The 23142-nt window shown below is 37.3% G+C and overlaps 1 protein-coding gene across 2 annotated transcripts in view; it reads left to right on the top strand.

Annotated features, from left to right (window-relative positions):
- rps6kc1 (ribosomal protein S6 kinase B1) overlaps positions 1-23142 on the top strand; it is a 169113-nt gene that overhangs the window by 6763 nt on the left and 139208 nt on the right. The window contains exons 3-5 of one of the 2 annotated variants that reach the window (XM_043695845.2): positions 4980-5013; positions 5862-5978; positions 21610-21725. In XM_043695845.2, coding sequence (XP_043551780.2) covers positions 4980-5013; positions 5862-5978; positions 21610-21725 — 267 coding nt within the window. Of the gene's footprint in view, positions 1-4979; positions 5014-5857; positions 5979-21609; positions 21726-23142 lie in introns of both variants that reach the window. The other variant, XM_043695846.2, reaches the window with a different exon arrangement.

The raw sequence follows: 23142 nt of genomic DNA, 5'->3' as shown, positions 1-23142 counted from the left end.
AAATACTGCAGAAGGTTTACCCATCAAATGCATACAATCACATATGAACCTGTTTACATGGACCTGTCTGAAGATCTGATGAAAGATGAATGGTTTGCTCTGTCTTGACTTCAAGTAGTTGACCAGACCACCTCTTCCTCAAGCTGGCTAATTGTCCTGTGAGACAAGCTTTTTAATATACTTTTTCCATGCAAAGAAGCTGTAAATCCAAATGTAGACACTATCCTTTTTTCAGACAATTTTCACTTTGACCAGTGGCAAGCATCACATATGTTTTCCACTTTGGTTTGAACACTCGTTAAGACTTGCTTGTATCGCCCTGAAAAGAGAATTATCACTAGCTTTCAATTAACTTTGACCTCAGCTTTACCTTGCTATCACTTTGTCATCTGATCAGCTATGTGACATTTACATTGCACAATTTCATGATCTCAAATTCAGCCATTAAATAGTCTACATTATCACATCTGATTCACTGTCTGTTTTAAACGAATCTTCAGCTTTTTCAGAGTTACTGCGACAACTCAGTTTGTTACTGCTGAGTTACAATACTTGATATAAACATTCTGTAAGCGAAACACAAACACAGTTTGAAACCAGTGACATTTCTAATCATTAGGTCAACTCCAGACTTAATATGATTTCTTCTTTTCCCTTGAAAGTGGAGTCGCAGGTAGACAGGATAGTGAAAAAGCGTTTGGTATGCTTCCCTTTATTGGTCAGAGTATTGAGTACAGGAGTTGGGAGGTCATGTTGCGGCTATACAGGACATTGGTTAGGCCACTGTTGGAATATTGCATGCAATTCTGGTCTCCTTCCTATCGGAACGATGTTGTGAAAATTGAAAGGGTTCAGAAAAGATTTACAAGGATGTTGTCAGGGTTGGAGGATTTGAGCTACAGAGAGAGGCTGAACAGGCTGAGGCTGTTTTCCCTGGAGCATCGGAGGCTGAGGGGTGACCTTATAGAGGTTTACAAAATTATGAGGGGCATGGATAGGATAAATAGACAAAGTCTTTTCCCTGGGGTTGGGGAGTCCAGAACTAGAGGGCATAGGTTTAGGGTGAGATGGGGAAGATATAAAAGAAACCTAAGGGACAACTTTTTCACGCAGAGGATGGTACGTGTATGGAATGAGCTGCCAGAGGATGTGGTGGAGGCTGTAACAATTGCAACATTTTAAGAGGCATTTGGATGGGTTTGGAGGGATATGGGCTGGGTGCTGGCAGGTAGGACTAAATTGGGTTGGGATATCTGGTCGGCATGGTTAGTTTAACATCATTTTGGCCAATCTAACAAATTTTAGGATACTATCCATAATTAGGTGCCAGGAAACATTATACAGTATATGTGACATGGATTTTTCCCCTTCCCAATGTTGGTTTGAATCTGGCACCAAGGGAATATACTTGTGCACAGCATCAGTGAGATCATTAAAGGGGTAAGTGGGCGATAACATTGAAGTGCACTAAAAGGCAGGAAACAAGGATATTAAAATGTTGGCATTATTCTTTACTATTAATTACATTTTTTCAGAGTAAGATTAACAGGATGTATGCATGGCATTAAGTTAGAAGCTGGAATGTTGCTTACAAAGTTTAACAAAGGAATTTAAATATTTTTTATTATAATGGAGAAATTTGATAGCGCACAAATGGGAAATTAGTCTTTCAAGACTGGAGGCATTCCTAAACAATGAAACCAATTACAGCTTATTGAAGGAGGTTTTTAATACAAAATGATACAAGAAAGTTGACACCAGTTCAGTGATTTCTAATTGGTGACAGTTTGGGGCGGTTCAAGAAAAGCGCTTGATGGAGAAATCTAGAACCACTGAAGGCAAGTCTGGTTAATTGCAAACTTATGGATTCAGGAAGTTGCTGTCAGATTCAGAGAGGGTATAATGATGGATGCTTACAGTTGTAGCTTTATGACTACGGCAAACGCAGGCCTTTGCACCTGCTTCCTGAAGGAAAACTGCTGAGGAGATATGTGGTCTCCAGTTTTGTCATCCACATCAAATGTTCAACATTCAGCCTCTCCTGGTATTTCATTGCCAGCCTACTTGTGCACCATATTCAGTGGAAGTGATAAAGTTGTCATATTGTTAGATAACTCATACTCTATTTTACTTCAATTGTGTAAATTTACTTATCAAATTATCTTTGTACTCTGCATTCATTCCTCATATGATTTAGTTAAGTTATTTTATTTCCTTTTTGTATGAAATTTCCCAGCTGAGAGGTTGGATGTCCGCTGATCTCTTAAAGAAAACAATAATTTACCTAATTTCAAGTTACTCAAATTTGATTTATGCAATAAATGAAACCTCTAACATATTTGGTGAAATTAATTATCTCTAGGCAACTTATAAACATCTCTAGAATGTCAGAACTTGTCCCGATCCATTTCTTTTGGGGAAGAAAAAACAATTTACGATCCAATTCAATCCTAAAATAAACAAAAACATGCATTTGTATCAATCTTTTCAAGCCCAGTGGATATTTCAAACTTTCTTTTTGATATATATTTTGATGTACGATGTAGGAGATAGCTAATTTATACTGAGCCCGTTCCCACAAACGGCAATGTGATAATGACTTGATAATCTACGATAATTCTTTCAAAGAATCTGGTTGAATGAGATATGCACAGCTTCTTCTCACTTGATCTTCAGCGTTGATGCAAGAATCTCAATTGTTAAACTTCCTTTGGGCCCTGAAGGACAATAAAGTTCTGTATTCTGACGGCATTTTACTATCTCAGTTCCAGTTAGCTTATTTCATTCTTCCGGCGAATGTGAGTACTGCAGATGCTTGAGATCAGAGTCAAGATTAGAGTGGTGCTGGAGAAGCACAACAGGTCAGGCCGCATCTGAGGAGCAGGAAAATTTCGGGCAAAAGCCCTTCATTTTTGATTTTCCCGCTCCTCGGATGCTGCCTGATCTGCTGTGCTCTTCCAGCACCATTCTAATCTTGACTTATTTCATTCTTTAGCAGGTGGTCTTGGTGAAAAATGTAATTTATTTGGGCAACAGTATAATTTTGGATTTCAAGATCATCTTTGGTGTTGTCAGTGAGATTTGAGTCAGGCTTTCCATCAGGGAATTTACTTTTTTCCCCTTTGTTTTTGAAACACAGCTTTAGGTTTTATCAATTACTGGATCTTAATCATCAGGAAAACAGTAAATCATAATATTTCATGATGTCTTTGCATCCCTGCACGAACGCAGTAACTAAACTCAAAACTGAAGAAGACAATTATGTAATTTGTCAAAAGTGCCCTTTAGTGTTGTTTTGCAATACTGAATATTAAGATATAATGTAGTGTAAGACTATTGAAATTTGAATAGAAAGATGAACAGGATAGTCACTCACTCCAAGCAACTGTGGTGTATCACAAGTGTTGTTTTTTTATGAAGGCATATTGGCAAAGATGAGGAGCAGGTCATGTGTTTACTGTCTTAGCTAAGAAAGGAGGAAAAGAAAAGAATTTTTAAACAAAAAAAGACTGCACATTTGGTGGAAAAATGGCATGTTAGAAAAGGAAATGCTTAATCTTAAGCTCAGTGTTGAAATCCTTGTAGTGTCTAATTACTTCTCACTTGGATTAACATCTTGGATGCAGAAGTTGGTGCAATCTGGTGTGTGTCTGTGTGAGGAGCAGGAGTGAGTGGGAGATGGTGAATAGGTTAAGGGGACAGAAAGGCAAAAGAACATTTGAATCCAAGTAAATGGCTAAAGATTGACAGAAGTATATAGGTACTTGTGATTGATTGATTTAAATTTCACAAGGAGGAATATAAAGTAATGCACAAAGGTTAAATAATGGAGTTGTACATATTTTTTTCAAATGTGTTAATATGTGGAATTTAGGTTTGTCAGTTGATTCAATGGTTGATCCAGTCACTGCAGTCAACCTATCAACAAAGCAAATCAAGAAATGAAAACAATACAAGCTACAGAATGTTTTTCTTAATCTCTATAGTATTTTGTTTAAGTCTGTTCTGGTCTTCGATTTAAATGGAGGACAAAGTTAAACCTTGGAAAGACTACAGTTAAGCTGTCAGTTTTATTTTTAGTTTTGGGGGGAAAAAGAAGGGTGATTTAGACGTGATTCTTAAACTGTACAGAATAGTAAAACTAAACTTGAAATGTTTTTTTCACTGACTGCACACGCCAAATTAAACTGGTATTTTGGCCTGTGCTTTGTAACTGTTCAAAAAAGTGGATTCTATGTTCGTTTGACTGTAAATTCCTTCTCAATTAATGAGTTAGAATCAATCTTGTATGATAAGTCTAGGTCTTTAAATGCATAGTTTAGTAACCTATAAGCTGTAGAATCCCTAATAGATTGTTGATTGATAAAAGGTTAGGATGATTGTCTCTTTAGGTTCATGCAACTTTGTAACCAGCCAACGGGAGGTAATGGAGATTCCACAGGAATCAGTGCATGCCAGTTTTCTCTATATGTCTTTTGAGGAAGTGCTGACTTATTTCTGGATTTTGCTTCTTACAGATCTGGCTGAAATCATAAACCCAGCTTGTGAGGGATGACACAAATTATCTTGTCCATTATTGTACAGACCAATGCACTATTGTAGCATTCTACACATATTTTATGCATGACACACTATTACTGTTTCTTTACAAATAGTTTTGATTGTTTCATACAGAAATATTGCTCTTTAGCTTCTATAATATGTCAGAATAATTTGTAAAGTTTTATATAGTTAATTCACCATAAGTTTGCAACAACAATACAATGCAATTTTCTTTGATGTAAAGTACAAACTGTGGTACCATGTGGTCTAGTTAATTTTCATGTTGAATCTTACAAAGTTGTATTCTTAACTAGTGTTTATCTTGCAATCCACTATCTGGAATTGAACTAATTTACTAACTTAAATACCATATATAAAATATATCAAATTTTTTAATCCATATTTTCCCATTCAATTTTCCTGCGCATCATTTGCAGACCCTTCTAATCCTGATATTTCCTACACCACCAGGTACTGTAGTTTTAAATTATTCAAGTAACTTGTTACAAACCAAAAACTTAAGTTTCTAGCTTTTAATCAATGAGAACACTAAAGATAAAGAATTGATTGATTGATAATAATGAACTGCCTCTTAGCTAATTTGTTAATCATTATAATTGAATTCTTAAAGTATGTGGTGCAGTTTGTTGCCAAGGGACTTTTTTTTTTGGCATGCTGAGGTTTATAGACTGGGAATAATAAATTTGGAAAAAAAACCCCAGGACTTTGCACTGTTAGCTGGATTATTAAATTTTGTAGTGCAATTTTTTTGAGTTTCATTTTCGTTTGTATTCTAGTTGCATATTACTTCATATTTCAGATTTGGGAATAAATATTATCTGGATTTTCTCACTTCTCCCTATGGGTGTCATGCTGGGGTGTGACTGAATACGCTTTGCTGACTGAGTCTGGGCATCCAATGCCAACAGATTATTTGATTTTGAAGGATGTCTTGGCCAAGGCACTGTGTCTACCAGACATCCATATTTGTTAGTGGTGGGGGGTGTCACAGACAAAAGAACCAAGATTGCTGAATTGTATCTTCCCCTACACTCCAGGGCATCGAACCCAATTGTAATAGATAGCCGGTTACGATTAACTACATGACTTGACACAGACCAGAAATGGAACTTGTGGACACTGGTCTGATTGACTTAGTACTGCATTGTGTAGTAGATTTAGCCACTGACCGGATAACTCCCGAACATGTATGAAAGTATTTTTATTTTCTTTGTCAATGTAGCTACTTTAACTGTGTTGAAGTGGAAATAGTCATATTGGTTTGCTAATAACTGACTTTCCCCCCTTGTTTCAGATAGTAGTTTGGAAACGTTACAGTGATTTTAAGAAACTTCACAAAGAGCTCTGGCAGCTTCATAAAATTTTATACAGGCATCCAGAATTATTTCCACCTTTTGCTAAAGGAAAAGTTTTTGGTAAGGCAGTTATGTTTTCTTTCTAACTGTTTGCAAAATTGCAGTGCCAGAATTGTTTCTGCTTTTACTGCAAAATGTACAGTGTCAGTGGAATTGACACTCCAGTTTATAATGGGAAATATGCCGCTGCATATGCTTAAAGTACACAATTCTTCACTTACAGATCCACCCCTGCATATGCTTTTAAGTTTCCAAATTTGTTTGTGTGGTATGAAATTACAATCTAGCAAAGTCAGATGATGTGGTGTCAGAGACAAAGTGGCAAAATTGATGGAAAGTTGTGTACAATACAGTAGAGGTAGGGGCTCAGCACCAGTTAAGTAAACAAGCTAGATAATGCATTCAGAAATTTCAATTTCAAAATTTGTAGATTGTACTAATTTGAGGAATATTAATTAATACAAAGGAAGATCGCAAAAATAAAAATAAACTTGAGTATGCAATTGGCAAACAACTTTAAAATGGACATGTGACTGGTGCATTTTAGTGAGCAGGATAAGGAGACTACAAATGTATGTGGAGTAGAGGTCGAAAAGATCCAAAGAGACTGGTTCAGAAATCATTACAAGTAGAAATGCAGGTTAACAAAGCCTTTAAGTTTCACACAAAGCATTGGGGTTCATTGCTAGAGGAACAGGATTGAAAACACAACATTACATGAAATGTTTAGAAACTTGGTTTGACCACACTTTCAAAACTGTCTCCATGATGCAAACTGGTATAGAGATATTGGCAAAGTTCCATAAAAGATTCACAAAGCTGATACCAGAGCTGAGAGGTTATATCCATCAAGAGAGACTGAGCGAGCTGTTTTCTTCATGCTGAGGGGAACCTACTGGATATCTTTAAAATTACGAAGATGATTGATGAGGTAGACTTAGAGAAGGCATTTCCTTTAGAACATAAGAACATTTAAAAAAAAAAAGCAGGACTAGACCATTAGCCTCTCAAGGCGAAAGTGGGTTCTGCAGATGCTGGAGATCGGAGTCAAGATTAGAGTGGTGCTGGAAAAGCGCAGCAGGTCAGGCAGCATCCACAGAGCAGGAAAATTGATGTTTTCGGCAAAAGCCCTTCATCAGGAAGAATTCCTGATGAAAGGCTTTTGCCAAAAACATCAATTTTATTCCTGCTGTGCGGATGCTGCCTGACCTGCTGTGCTTTTCCAGCATCACTCTAATCTTGACATTAGCCCCTCAAGCCTGCCATGCCATTCAGCAACATCATGGCTGATCTGCCCCAGGCCTCACTTCTGTTTTGTGCCAGCTCAGCATAGTCCTTAGCTTCCTACTATTTCAAAAGTCTATTTACCTCCCCTTTTAAATACTTTCAGTGATCCAGCCGTTATCCATTTATAATGGATAAATCTGTTATCCTCAGATTTAAATGAGTGTCTCCTTATTCTGTAACTGTGTGCCCTAGTTTGAGAATTATCTTAGTGTTGTCTCAAAAACTACATTGTCAAGCACAGAATCTTGTGTGTTTCAACAAATCACCCCTCATTCTTCTAAAGATCTAACTTGTTTAGCTGTCCTGTTCAATCCTTTCATTCTCAGGAATTAGCTCAGTGAATCAATTTTTGTACTGCCCCCAACAACAATATATCCTTTTATTAAATACAGGGGCCAAACCTATCTACAGTATTTCAGATGTAGCATCTCCAACACCCTGTTCCCTGTTTGGTTAGAACAAGACTTCCCTGTTTTAAAGTCCAATCCCTAGCAATAAAGCCTGAACGTTTATTGGCTGCTTAAAACATTCTTGCTTCGTTATTTAGGGTCAGAATCTGAGTTGTTACCAGTAAGTCCAATTTAAAAAAAATCAGGAGAAACTTTTAAAAAATGATTTGAATGTGGAACTTGCCACCACGTGAAATATTTGAGACAAAGAGCATTGGTGTGTTGAAGAGGAATCTGGATAAATGTGTGAAGGTGAAAGGAATAGAAGGAAATGAAGCTATTTGTGCAAGATTGGGAAGGGGGTGCAGGAAGAAATAAGGTAAATCATTCTGAATCACTCTCAAGCATTCTGACTGGGCAGTTGAAGCCAGGACTAGCTGCAATTTCCATTTATTCAAAAATAATTTGGTCTGATGCCATATTGCTCATTGCAACAAAAAAAGACAATTTTGTTTTAATGCTGAAGCTTATGGCCAGGTTGATTTTTGAGGGGAGCTCAACTGCTTGGTGAAATGCAGTTGAAATATCTAAACTTGAGTATCTTTAATCTTGGAAAGAATAGTGACGTATCTACTGGCAAAATGAACATTTTCATTTATTGCAGGGCTGGTACCTAGTTGAGGCAGGATTTAGTACTGGTGTGTGCAGACTTATACACTCCAGAAACTAACTGTACCTTTAACTCCAGCTTCAAGGAAAAAAAAATTACCTCTTGAACCAGAGTGATGCATTTAGTTTCTTGCAGTACTTATTCAATGGTAACTGTGGCTTGTTTGTGTATGCTTGTTAGTACAGGATTACAGTAGTTTTGAATTGTAGTCTGTACTCCATAACCATGTTCAAACATAATTGGGATGGGACCAATACTTCCCAAAGTTGTATCTACTGTGACTCACTTAAAAACTTGAAAATGATCACAACTCTTCATTGAAAACTGAAAGGCTGGGGTTGTGGGAAAGACCTGTGAGAGCAGGAGAGGGAGACAGACCTATGAAAATGGTGGCAAGCAGGGAGGAGCTGTCTTGAGGTTCACAACCTGAAAATATTAACTTTTGACCTGACACGCCCTCCCTTCGATGTCTTCAGCCCATCCCTATAGATAAGGTTTGGATTTTGGCTGCACTGGTCTGCAACAGTTCATCAACTTTGTTTCTTTTTGATGTTCACTTGGAACTGTAAAAAAGAAAAGCTTCAAGTGAATTTCACAAAGCTGTTCAATTTCTTTGACTTCCCTTAATTTGGTTTGAAAGATTCTTAAACGATTAAGTTTAATATTTCAGTCTCCAGTTTTCTCCGTAGCTCCTTTGGTCAAGAAGAAATACATTTCTGTTGCACATTATAAATGTTAAAGGTGGGCTTGCACTGTGCGTTAAGCACTTTATTATTCTCACTCTACTTATCAATTATTTAGTAACGCTGCCATCTTTTACAGCGAGAGTTTATATGGAGACCCAACATATTCAGTTATGAGTTTACTTTCTCCTTTAGCAACACTATTTTAGAGTCTTAAAAATGAATGGCTTCACTTTATGACATAAACAACCGGATTGTTTTTTTAAATGTCTTTTGGGCATTCAGTTACATTTTAAAAAATACTGTTCAGAAATCTAGTTGCATCACTTATGTTGTGTATGGGGCATTGATGCCAATTTCAATGTTAAGGTTGAGGAGTTAGCAAAAAAAAATGGGACTGGGCAATAGAGGGGATGGGGGGATGAGTTAGGAAGTGGTTAAAGAAAAGACTAGGCAAGGAGTAATATCAGCTTCCATGTTTTAAAACCATCCCCTCAGTCAGTCAGAACGAATATTTTTTTTTGTTAGTATGCAGCTAACACCGTTCAATTAGAATGTAATTAATTATATCAAAAGGAAGAAACCAAATGACAAGGTTTTTTTGGGTGAAAGAAAGAGGAATTTTATTGTCTTCTACCCCAAAAAGATGACAGTGCAGCATCATGTACAAGCACAAGCATACATATATTGCCTGAAAGGAAGTTGGGCTGTAGTCTGTGCAGATATCATTGAGTTCTCACTGAATTTGTTGTTTTTCCAAGTTGCTTTGTCACCAGGCACTCTGATTCCAATTCTAACTTTATATATTCATTTTCCTTATCTCTTTGGTGTTCAAAAACAGCTGTTGAAGTATAGTATATCGTGTATTTTGGATTCTATTGCCTTTTGTTTTCAAGCTGGATAATTTGAAGGTGACTTCTGCTGTAATGTGTAATATCTGTAAAAGTGTGAATCAATCATAAGATGTCATTCTGTCTTTTGGTGCCTGTTTAAAACAATGGTAATTTTGGCCCAGAATAATTTGTGATAACTGATTTCATGAGCTTGGTTCAATCTGGTCAGGTGATTGCAGATATTTTGAGTTCGTATTTGTCCTTTTTTTTTACAAGTTTGTTCAATCTGTGAACACCTCTGATATTAAAATCAAATGATGGAAATTAAATATTTGGTCAGAATAGATGCCAGAGAAAAACCCAGGAAGAGATGGGGATCAAAAGGAGGATGGAGGAGAAGAAGTAATGAAAGAAATGATTAGACTAGATATCTCTCTCTCAGGAGAAGGAATGTGCGGGGTAAAGTGAAAAGGAAGATTTGGGAAGGGAGATAGTGTTGGTGATGAAAGGTTATATGGTTCTGGGTCAGGACCAATTTGATCTCCATGAAGGGAGTGTGGTGAGGAAGCCCTTTTTCTTAGCTGATAAAATTGATCGTGTTAAAGGAGGTGACTTTCTGGTTCAGGAGACTACTTTTATCCCTTGTTCTATCCCTAATTGATTGTAGTGTTATTGTAGGATATTCATACAACAAATAATGTATTTTAGAGCGTGAATGATTCCAGGAATTTCTAGCCATTTGTCCAGGGACCTTATGCTCATGTGTCCTTCTGTATTTAACAATTTGTAATGCATTCTCTTGCCTTATTAGCCTTCTTTAAATGCATTATTTCATACTTTTCTGAATGGAAATTAATCTGCCACTTGTACCCACTTGAAGTCTATTGACTTCCTGCATTCTACAGCATTTTTGTTCTTTATCAACAACATGGCCAACTTCTGTATTACCTGCAAACTTCTTAATTGCACACCTTACAAATCATTGATACGTATCATAAAAAAGTAAGGGATCTGATACTGCCTGTTTTGGAGGTCTTCTGGAAGTAGTCTTCCAGTCACATAAATATGCACTAGGCTTTTTTTTCTGCCTGTGATTCAATTTTGGACTGATGTGCTGTTTTGTCTTGGCTCCCAAAGGCTTTACTTTTGTGACCAGTCAGCCTTATCAAAAAGCCTTGCAAAAACCTATGTAGGTAACATCAAATACATTAACTTGCCACCACCGAGGGGGGGAAAAAAAAATTCACCTTGTTGAGTTAGTCATGACCTTCATCTAACAAATCTGTGTGCTGAGTGTCGTTGATTGATCTGTACCTTTCTAAATGAAGGCTCACTTGTTCATCAGAAAGTTTTCCAATGATTTTTCTGCCTGAGGGGTTATGCTGATTGTATCATTTTATTAAAAAGGACACATGTATAGACCAATGTTACTTGTTACCCAATCCTCCTGTACCACACCTGTAGCTATAAAGGATTGGAGAATGATGGCCAAAGGCTTTACTGTTTCTCCTCTTGCTTTTCTCCACCGCCCAGCATACATTTCACCCCGGCCTTTACCTTCCTTCAAATAAATATAAAGAATTATTGCCTTAATAATACTTGTACTACCTTTCCAATTTCTTCATACCAGTAGCATTTACAATAAACTTTAGTTTTTTTTTAAAAGATACCAGAGGAGTAATGGGCTAGTCATTAGTTTCCTGCTATTAGAGGCTAAAATCAAGTTATTCATTTGTTATATGAATCTCCCATTTGTGTTTTCACTTGTATGTTAAAAGCTCATGGGTTTAGTTTCAGTCCAGAGCATTTAAAGTGACATTTCAGTGCTGCACTATTGAATGTGCCACCTTTCAACGATGTCAATCAATTGAGATCCTATGTTCCCTCTGGGCTGTTATACAAGATTCCATCACACTCCGAAGTCCGAAGCCTTTTTCTGCCCAGCATTTACCCCTTAAATGCCATCACTATTTTGAGCCATTCGTTTATAACCTTGCCCATTATTATGTAACTTGTGGGATCTTGTGACATGTTTCCCACTTGACAACAATGATTAAACTTTATTTTATTGACTTTGAAGTCATTTAAATATGTTATATAAATCAGGCTGTGTTTATTTATGCTGCAACCCTATGGGGAGTGTTTCCTGCACATGTGCAATGGAGGTCTCAGAGTCAGCTGTTACTGTATTTGAGCCAACGAATTGCCTTGACATGGACTTGCAATGCTGTGCAGTCCTCAAACAATTACAGGATCTTTTCTCCACACTAATCATTTACCAACTGTTCCCTCTGTTAAACATGTTTCTGATGATTCAGTGGGTGCTGAAGATCTCCAAACAGAAAATTTAAGCAAATGAGATTCTGAATTTCCAATGAATTTAAAGACTTGGAAAATTGAATGTGATTTCTTCTGGCAAAAATCAATTTAAATTGTTGTGAATGAAATACTTGAGAAGTATATTTTAAATCATGTTGTCTTAGACACATTACTCCTGGGATTAGGGGACCAAACACCGTCCATCTGTGATACCTGTGGTGTGGGAAGTTTACTGCATTAAACCATAACCACATAGGAGAGAACAAAAATTATATTGTAAATAAACTCTTTTTTTATTTTATGTATTTTCATGGTCTGCTTTATTGTAAATTGCGGCAGTTTAATCAGTGGGAGTGGGGTGGTTGTTCCCTCTATGGATGCAGCCATTTTGTTACTTTAATATCATTGCAGAGATTTTGCAGAGTATCTGCTCCTGACACTGGCAGCCAATGTGGGTTCAGTGCACTTGCACATCCGTTCCTGTTGTGTTTCCATTTGGTGCTATGTGCTACATCCAAAAATAACTGTTCTTTCTACTTAAATAAAGTAGAAAAGAGGTTAGAAATACTGACCCCAAACCACTGTATTAGAGTTCTGATACTCTGAAGTGAAAAAGACTCTGACGGTTATTGATTAGCAAAATTCAAACCTGAAAGATAAAACATAAAGAAGACGTTAACATATTAATTGACATTCTTTCATGAGCCTGTGCCTGTCCTAAGTTTTTAAATAAATCATTCTAGGCTTTTGCAATCCATTTAAATGTTCAATTTCATTGTGAATGATTGGTTTAGGAGGAACAGTGATGGTCTCCCCTGCTATTTCAGTTTGGAGATTAAATTGGTCACTGTATGTGTTGGTATAATCATGTGTGATGCGAAACCAAATTGTAATTTGAAGATCTGATTATAAATATTGAATACGAAGCCATTATTGATGGGTGAAGTCAGTCGCCTTGTCTCTTAGGAACCTGTATCTATTCTCCTCAAATGCCAAGATTGATTTCTCAATTTGGACGATTAAGGATTGTTTTACTCCCATTTAGTGGGGTTCAACTTTACACGCTCTGAAATTGGCTTTCAGAACATTTTGTATCTGATTTTGGGATGCCTTGTGGCATTGGCAGAATGGTTCCATTGATACATAGGATTCCTTCATGCCAATCATATGGCCAACCCAGTGGAGTTGCACTCCAAACGTTATCAGGTGTGCAACAGATTTCGGGACCTTTGCAGTACAGGAAGTTGTCCATGCATTTGATGCTGCATCTAGATCTTAAATAGTAAAGGAGCAATGCATTGTCTGAAAACTCAGCCTTGGAGATTTAATGCAAGAACCACAACCTCGTAGACTTGGATCTTTTTGAGACCAGCTCCAAAGTTGATGGTTGAGTCAGCTGAGTGCTAAACTTGCCTTTGCCGGTTACGTTTAAAATGATGTAGTTGGAAAGGAACATTTCAGGTTCGCAAACTTTTGACTTGAGTTGAGAAGTGTACAAAGTGATTGTGGAGGATTGGTGTTCTTGCTGAGGGTCTGTGTTTGAGGGAGGCCTGAGCCTTCTAAGATTAACAAGGTTATCTTCTGTCTTGAATTTGTACAAGTGGAAAGAAACATGTCAGTTGTGATAGTCATCATAGTATTTTACTTTTCTCCACAGTGGGGACAAATTCATGCAATGGTAATTCTCCATAGGATTGTCACTCACCTTACAGAAGAAAGTGAAGACTGCAGATGTTGGAGCTCGGAGCTGAAAATGTGTTGCTGGAAAAGCACAGCAGGTCAGACAACATCCAAGGAGCAGGAGAATCGACGTTTTGGGCATGAGCCCTTCTTCAGGAACTTCCTGAAGAAGGGCTCATGCCCGAAACGTCAATTCTCCTGCTCCTTGGATGCTGCCTGACCTGCTGTGCTTTTCCAGCAACACATTTTCAGCACTTACCTTACAGACTCTGTATGCAGAATCCCAGTTTGGCATTGACTGTTTCTCATCAACAGCAATGTGATCAAGTTCAAGCAAAGTTCTGCAAACCGAGCAAGGATCCCTGCATTGTTTGTTGACCTGACCAAAGGCTTTGAATTATAGCTTTTAATCTGACATCTTGGCAAATGCCTTCTGGGAGTCCAAGTAGAGTACAAGTTATTTCTTCAGAGTTCCAGAGAATTGGTTAAACATGATGTCATTTCCATAAAACCATGTTCACTTTGCCAATTAATTCTTCTAAAAACCTGTATAATGTCTTTAATAATAACTTTAACATCTGTCACAGGGAAGATGTTAAGTTAATTGGCTTGTAGTTTCCTGCTTTCTGTGAGCTTTTGATTTTTGAATAAAGGAGTTACATTCACATTGTTTTTACCATCTTATGGAATTTTCCCTGAATCTAGGGAGTTTGGGAAATTTAAAACTAGTGCATCAAATATTTCATTCGTCACTTCATTCGATATCTAGGCTGAAGGTCATCAGGATTCTGCGACTTGTCACCCACAGCTGCAACAATCTGCTTGGTAGCACTTATCTGGTGGTGTTTTTATTGAATTCCTCCCTCTCTTCCATTTCCTGGTTTACAGCTGTTTCTGGGGCTCAGCAGGAGTTCGTGGATATAACGAAAAAGAAATTATCGTAGATCTGAATACCTGAAGTCTCTCAAATTTTATCTTCTGAAAAGAAAATCATCCAAGATCACCCTTTCTGTGTTTATGTGGATGTAAAAATACAGCTGTCGGAGAATCTCTAAATATTTGGTACAATAATGGAGTTAGGAAACTGAGAAAGCCTTATGAACTTCTGATGGTTCAGTTGGTTAAGTCATCGAGGAGCTGACCTATATATTTAATAAGAAAGATTACAGGCTCCTCCAGTCTACTCTGTATCAGCTGATCTTGGTTTTAACCCTGAGAGTATGAGGACACCAGTTGCCCCTGGAGTTTCCAGTTCATCTAATGGAAATGAAGTCAGTATCCCCATTCTTGTTTATTATTCAGTGAGTGGTGAAATATGTGTGTTTGTGTTGATTGAATTCAGCTTGATTGTGTCTGTTATGGTCCAATAACTGGCTGACATTTGTTTTGAACTGTTGCATGAAAGATGGCAACAATGAGATGTCACAGGACTTCTGACATGTCAGCAATCAATCTATATATTTACAAGAGAAAAGACAGGAATAAAAATTATAAGAAATATTCAATTCTTTGGCATTCATTTTTATTTTTGTCTTATGGTGGCTTTATTCTAGCTACCAAGATCTCTTACATCTTGATATTCCTGCTTTGCCTTGTGAGCATTGGGCGTTCAACTTCTTGTTTCTGCCTCCGTTCTAATATCTCCATTTCTTGGTCTGTCCTATGATTGATTATTTCATTTTTATACAGCTTCAGGATTAAGGGAGTGGTCCATTTGGTATCTGTAATGAGGCATTGTTATGTTGCTGTTGCTTGCATGAGGCAGACAGGCTGCTTTGCTTATTTGTACTCAACATAACATTGGAAAAGCTGTTCTCGAAACTTGATTACGCTGCTATATCTTTTTTTTCAGAATAACAAGATCAGTTGGGAGGTGGTGTTGAGGTCATCATTCAGAGCTTGTCATTGCTTGAGAATTGTCATTTCTTTGAAGACAGTCTGCCAAGGAACATTTTAGTGTCTGTTTCGCTCTGTAATTAATGGCGGCCAGCATTCTATTCAGCCAAGACCAGTCATGCATCTAGAATCCCAGTACGTGGTCACTCATACTTTCATTTATTTCAGCTTCCATGAATTATTTAATTTATTCCTGAGATGACATAAAAGTACAATGTGTAATCAAACATTACTGTAATTACTGGCCAGGTCACTGACAATGATGGATCATAAATGCCCACTTTACTAGTGATGCCCACATCCTCAGAGTGGATCTTAAAAAAAAAAATGTCTGAGAAAAGCTGTAAGTGAACTGAACACTAATTTCTTGTGACTAACTTCTGCTTTAAACCAAATCTTTAGTTGGATCTGGGTTACTTTACGGTCAGTGCTATTCTCTTTTAATGACTATTTATGGAATCTTTTATCTCTTAACATTTATTTCTTCTATTCCTTATGTTTCAGCTGCTTCTGTTTTATTTGCCTCATCCCTTCTTTAGTTACAGCTTCCTTGCTATCTGTTCTGTTTTCTTGCTGACTAGTCTGGTATGTGAAAATTGTGACGAATGCTTTGGCCAGCAACAAAATGGCATAAGCTACTTTATACAAGGTCATCATTTACTCCTCCCATGAGCTTTCCTGTAGTGAATGCAGATCTTTTAAGATACAAACATCAATATCTATTTGCTTGATCTCCAAAGCTTATTTTGTCAGGTCAATGAGATGATTATGGTCAAAAATAAGCTGATGGAATAAATGAGTCCTTTGTGCTCCTGGACACTGGTATATTCATTAAAATAAAAACATTTTTGTGCTGAGACAATTATGTAAGGTCTACCACTTGAGCACTTGTTTCATTTACTGAGTATCATCTTCATTTAATTCCAGATTTTTAAATAGCTGCTAATTGTTTGAATTCTAAATTTTGAGAAAATAAATTTAAGTCAAGATAAAGTCTTCTAGGTGAAAGTATTCTAAATAACAATGTAAAGATGAGCACTAGAGTTTTTCACATAATATTTTCTCTTTTGTAATCTCTCCACTAATGTTTACCACTCAAAGGATAAATCTCTATTGCTTGCAGATTCACCCTTCTTTTGTTGGTATCGTACATCATCTCAATACATTTGAGAGAACTGTATTCGAAAGCTGCAGTGCTGAGTTCAGTGTGTTGTTTCGGGTCTTATGAGGAAAGGCTGAGGGACTTGAGGCTGTTTTTGTTAGAGAGAAGAGGATTGAAAGGTGACTTGATAGAGACGTACTAGACTGTGTAGACGTACCATTAACCAGCATCCGACGATACATCAAATCTCCGTATCATTTAGTCAGTTTTTAAAGGTGCCGCAGTTATTACCCTTTAATACTGTACATGGTTTAGAAGTCGCTCAAATTCTGTACAATTCTACGATATGTTCTGTTCTGTTACCCGATGTAATTATGTAAGGTATGATTTGCCTGCAAAGCACACAAAACAATACTTTTCACTGTATCTCGTACATATGACAATAATTAATCGAATCAAATTAATCTTTGAAAAAGCGTCTCTTTTCCGCCCCCCCCCCCAAAAAAATATTGGGAATCAAGTAATGCATTTAAATATGAAAGTGAATTTCTGCTGTAGATTTGGGTGTGTGTTATTTTTGAAGTGTCATCGACACCTGATCGCAAAAAGCGGATGTACCTTAAACTTCTGCACATCTTCACAACCAAACCCATGTCACCTGTTTGATCCTTTTATATCCAGTTCTAAAGTCAGATATGCATTTGCAGGGTGAGGCTAATTACTAATGCAAATGAAAGATTGGTCAATATTGGAACGTGTGTTTGGCTTATATACCAGGTACATCCAAATGGTTTTTTGGGCCAGAAAAATAGGGTTGTCATCTGTCGATTTTGACTTGTACCTTGCAATGTATGTATTTATTTTTATAAAGCTCCATATATAATGTGCCTTGGAATGAAAACGACAGCTTTAAGGATAATGTTAATATTTAGCAAATGCTATTTGTGACCATATTTTTATATCTCCAGTTTTGAGATCTGCACATTTGGGTCAAATGTAGTAACAGAATCAGTTGTGACTAATTCTCTTCCCTTTTAAAACTCTAGCATTGTAAAGCAAATGCAGTACTGCATCTGTTGAAAGGAGCTGTATGGCATAATTGAAATCGTAATTTTGATTCCAGATCCTGCCTTAATAGCTTATTTCTCTATTGATTTTTTTTTTTACAGTAGAGATTTCATTTTCATTGACTTCATCTGAATTTGGCTGCATTGCCTTTTTGGATTTCACGTGCCTAGTAGTCAGTCATGCATTATCTAACCAATATCTGCATTACCAGGTCATAATTAGCCATAGCTTTTAAATGCTTTTAGGGCAAAAGTCTGTTCCCAGTGCAAACAGGATTTAAGCAGTCAAACAATTCCTCCTTCATCTGGTTGGGGCTTTCTGTGATTTGTGCCACACATCTATTCAAGCATAAACATTTGAGCCTTTTGCCTTGAGATTCGGTTTTGTAGAAAGGACTTGTTAGTTGTGAAAACCCTTTTAAACCACCTGGTTTCTGGTTGGAGAACATTGCCGGAGGTCCAGGCTGTCATCCATGATGACCAGCACTGGCGAGTGCATTAGTCTCTCTTTATTTAAGGAGGGTGTGGATTGCAGGGCAAGGGTCATAGGGAGGGCTGGTGTCCAAGTGTTATGAAGTTGAAGGCATGTACTGTACCTGTAAGAGAGAGTGAAGGCTGTTTTGCATGGAGAGCTTGCAGGCACATGTGTCATGTGACTGACTAGCCATCTGAGTGCACTGGAAAATTGAAAATATGTATCATTTGGCTGTGAAACAAATACCTGACTTTTGGTTGCTATGTTTTCCCAACAGTTTGAATTTAACCACCCAGTTTAAAGTATTCCCCAGGATACTAAAAACCCAATCAAATTTGAATTTTAGTGTAATGACAACATCGAACCAATGAGATTATCCAATGTTTGGGGTATAAAAGAAGCCAGCATTTGGAGACTTAGCCAAAGAGAAAGTGCCAACTGCCATCGTCAGGTGTAAAGGCCAGTCAAACCCTCTCTATCAAACGTACCTTTCTCATGTGAAACATCAGCAAATGATCGAAGATGGCCTAGAGAGATCTTCAGCTGAAAGAAGACAGATGTTGATGATGACAGTCGCTGTCTGGTTTTCAAAATTAAGTTGATGTAATTTTAATAAGGGTTTTCATTGGATCAGTCTATTGTTATAGAGTTGGAAGTAGCGAATGGACCTTTTAAGATAAAGGAGGCTTAGAGTTGTAAATAGTTGTTGTTTAATGTTCACTTTTAGAGTTAAATAATAAAGTTGATATTTTTCTTTAAATAGTGGAATTGGGGGTGTTCTCTGTCACTCATACTTTAACAGATTATAAGGCGAGGTGAGCTTTTCTGTGTGTTTGGTTTAATTAGCAGAAGGATTCACTGCAGTGATGTAACATAAGGAAGTATAGGGGACTATCTTTCGGCAGTTGCCCCCTTGGATCCTGATTGTCCCAAGCCTGTGGACCCAGGTGGCAAGACATTCTGGTCTTCCTGTTGGGAACACAGCCAATTTTCCCCTTTTTTTTTAAACCAAACTTTTTAATCTAGTTAAACATTCCCTGGAAGGGCATTGTAACAAAAACAAAACCAGACAGTTGGCAGAATCTTCTAGAACTACAATGGAAATGTATCAAAATTAAATTAAAACATTTGTTTTCTGGCATGACGCTGCACTTCAGTCTAGCTCCTTTTTCCAACTTCCAAACATAAAAGGTTGAATAAAACACTTGAATAACTTCCTGAAAATGGAGGATACTAACAAATAGTGTTAGTTTAGGAAAGATCCTCTTTGTGGAACAAGGTAGCACATAGACTTTAGAAAGAAATTCTGTTGAATTAGGTCCAAGATTAAAGTGCAAGACTGCAAAAGAAATATTAATCTTGTGACCATGTACTGGACATGAGTGAAATAATTTACTGTGAGGCTGTAAATACAAGTAGTCCCATATGTTTCGCTACCTGCTTTGATCCTCATTGGTTTATGACTGATCTTCTGTTTCGTCATTTTTTCATCTGGTCACTATATCCCTGATTCCCCGATGAAGTAACCATCTGCCCAACTCCACCTTGAGGATAATCAGTTATGGACCCATAAATGAAACTCTGAATAACTTAGAAGTTTTAAAATGGTGCAGTACTTTTTTAAAGGACGTAGAATATTCACAAAGAAATTGATGTGATTTGCACACAGCCACCCTGGAATACATTTTAAAATCATCATTACAACAGGGTCTGTATTTACTTTGTAATTGGTGTGAAGAATTGAGTAATAGTTTGTGAAATTTTTGTCCATATATTGGTCTTCCTATTTTCTGTTCAATTGTTGGTTAGTGCTTTAACTTGAGGCCCATTTGAGAGCCAACCTACTGATTTCAAAAAGGTGTCGGGAGGTTCCATATTGGTCTCTGGGGTTGGAGGAAGGGGATGGTGGGGGAACCATGCTCTGGATGATTTAAGATACGGAACCAAAATTCCATTTTTTTTTTTGCTTCAGTAACCAATAATGGCATTGCATGTATTCCTGCAAAGATTAATTTCAGAGTTCTCCCATTTACCACTTCGCAAAGAAATATGCTTAAGGTTTTTGTAGGGCTTGATGTGCAATGTATGAAGAAAATAAATAATGCAATACATTGTACAACATTTTTTGAAAAAAATTGATAATAATTATGCAAAAGAACTACAGACTATACCTCCGTATTCTGGCCCTCTGCGTTGGGCATCCGCAATAACTCTGTTTTCTGAAGAAGATGCACTACACAGTGCAGCAAGGAGGTTTCTCCAGCATTTAACTGCTGATTCAACTTTGCAGTCATGGTCCCTTAAGCCTAAGTACAGACCTGAATTTATGTACCAGTTGATTTTGGAACAAGGAAAATGTCTTTGTATGAATCAGCTTCTTCAGGATAGCAGTAAAGGGGAGACAAATGAATGGTCTTTAAAAAAAAAAAGTCCAGAGCTGTCCATGACATGTGATATCCTGTGGTTTGGCAAATTCTCTAATCTGGCCAAGACCTAGTTCCAAGGAATAGGGGGAGAGAACCTGTGTTCTGATTTGTTGTATGTTATCCACAGCTTGCAACCCAGTGCAGCAATAAGACTATTATTAATTGATACGCCAGTGGGGTCAGTTAGATCAGTTGCTTAGGAGGTTGGTTTGCGATGGAGAGTAATGTCGGCAACATTCAATTACTGTACGAGATCAGATCACCAAGGTTCAGCCTTCTCAGCCTTGAGGAGGGGTGAGCCTTGGATTGAACTCTCATGAGAGAACAGCCCTGTGGTCCTCTGGGATTACCGTGACTTTCACTTTCTTTATTGAGCATGGGCAGTGTTGTCGAGGCCAATATGGAGGCAGTATCCCTTGGATGATATGCTGTTTGGTTAAATTCCATCATTGCTATTTTTATGTTTGTGGTGACTGGACTACGGCACAGAAAGAAAAAAGTGAAATAGTGCAGATGCTGGCAATTTCGAACGAAAACCAAATGCTGGACAAACTCAGCAGGTCTGACTGTCTTTTTGGACAGAGAAACAGAGTCTGAATACTCTTTGGTTCTGCCTGACCTGTTGAATTTTTCCAGCTCTTCCTATTTTTGTTTTTGTCAAAACACAGAAAGACCTGTGACTGCAATACACTTAGATGAATTTGAATAGTTTCACTCATGTTTGCACTTGAGAATAAGTGTTTGTTAAGTGTGTACTGACTTTATGACATAAATTTTCAATTGATTTGTTTTCTAAAATACAGCTAGTCTATCAAATTTGCAAAATAAAATTAGAGAAAAAAGTAACTTTGTATTTGGTTGCAGGTCGTTTCGATGAGACAGTGATTGAGGAGAGAAGACAGTGTGCTGAAGATCTCCTGCAGTTCTCTGCTAATATTCCAGCCTTGTACAATAGTAAACAGCTTGAAGAATTCTTTAAGGTATGTTCCGTTATATGCTCTGTTTTCAGAAAAGTCATTTGTTCAGTTTTACAAACTAAGCAATTAAAAAATAAACAATACAGGAGGCTTTTTTTTTGCTGAATTCAAAGCAGGAAGCTTTGAGCTAAGAAATGGGCTGCAAACGAGGGGGTGCAGAAACTGCTCTTACTGATAGAAAATTGGCTATCCGATCTAGGGGAGGAATGCTGTAACTTTTTTTTTGGTAGCTTGGAGTCAGAAAAGTGTTCTTTTTGCTTAACGATTTGACTAAAGACCAGCCGTTTTGAAGGCAATTAGCATTTTGAGATGAAGCAATCTTGAAATAGTTCTATCTGAAGAGTGAGGTAGCTGGATGCTGCAGACATTATATTATAAATGTTCTTTCTGTGTTTGGATTTGTATGCAGATAACAGCAGTGTTGTAGTTGTATTCTGAATAGTGTGTGTGCCTATATGACTATTATCACTCAACCTGGCAGTGTTTGAGGGAGTGTTACTAATCTGTCTTTTAACTTCTAACCCTTGAGGTTACTGTTCATATATGGTGGACCAAGAATGTGTGATTTTGCTTTTGTACATGTTCTAAGTCTGTTTTGAAATGTTTCTTTTGTTTTAACAATCGCAGGAGTATTCAAAAATTTACATTTAGAATTTGCCTTTGGTTGATCTTATCCCAATCTATTTTATAGTACGGGAAGGAGAGGGGTATGATCTGGTTAAAGGTGTAGCCACTACAGCTGGTAAATAAATAAGGTCCCAGTAGTGAAAAAACAGTTAAACTTGTTTCTTAAAGATATACGTGGGGTGAATTTGGCTCTGCTTCATAATCTATTGCATTATAGTGTAGGAAGTTTCATATTTGAAACGATGTTTAAGTGAGGAAGAGAAATGTGTGTCTGACTGACAGGAAGTGACTGAAAGCTGCAAGACAAGTGTACAGCTGAGAGCTCGAGTTCTGATGTTGGGCTGTATATTACGGGTTGGTGTGACTTAATTTCAGTTTCATGTTGAACACTGAATTGTAATCATTTGATTAATGGATAACAGTGTTTAGTTCTAATCTTATGATACATTAATTTTGTGAAAAGCATTACATTTAAATATCCTTAATCTTGTGGATGTTTTGGTTTGGATATGATATTAGGAAAATGTTTTAGTGCTGCATGCTGCGATGCTTCACATTTAAGAGCCCTTTAAAACCTACTTGTTCAGTGGTGAATGTTGAAGTTGTGGTCTGTTTAACTTGAAGAGACTGTGGATGCTTTTAAAGAGGTTTGTCAAGTAATGATTTCAATGTTATTGCTCGATTTTAATTTGTGTGAAATGAGGTATGAATTTAGTCATGTTGCTACACCACAAAGGGCACTCTGCATGCTAATCAACTAAAGTAACAGGCTTTTAGTGTTCAGTGTAGTCTC

Source organism: Chiloscyllium plagiosum, unplaced genomic scaffold (assembly GCF_037043375.1).
Source record: "Chiloscyllium plagiosum isolate Xiang-an unplaced genomic scaffold, Cpla_swu_hap1 HiC_scaffold_10, whole genome shotgun sequence".
NCBI lineage: Eukaryota > Metazoa > Chordata > Chondrichthyes > Orectolobiformes > Hemiscylliidae > Chiloscyllium > Chiloscyllium plagiosum.
The sequence above is the reverse complement of the archived record's forward strand: the minus strand, read 5'-3'. Positions and strand labels throughout refer to the sequence as shown.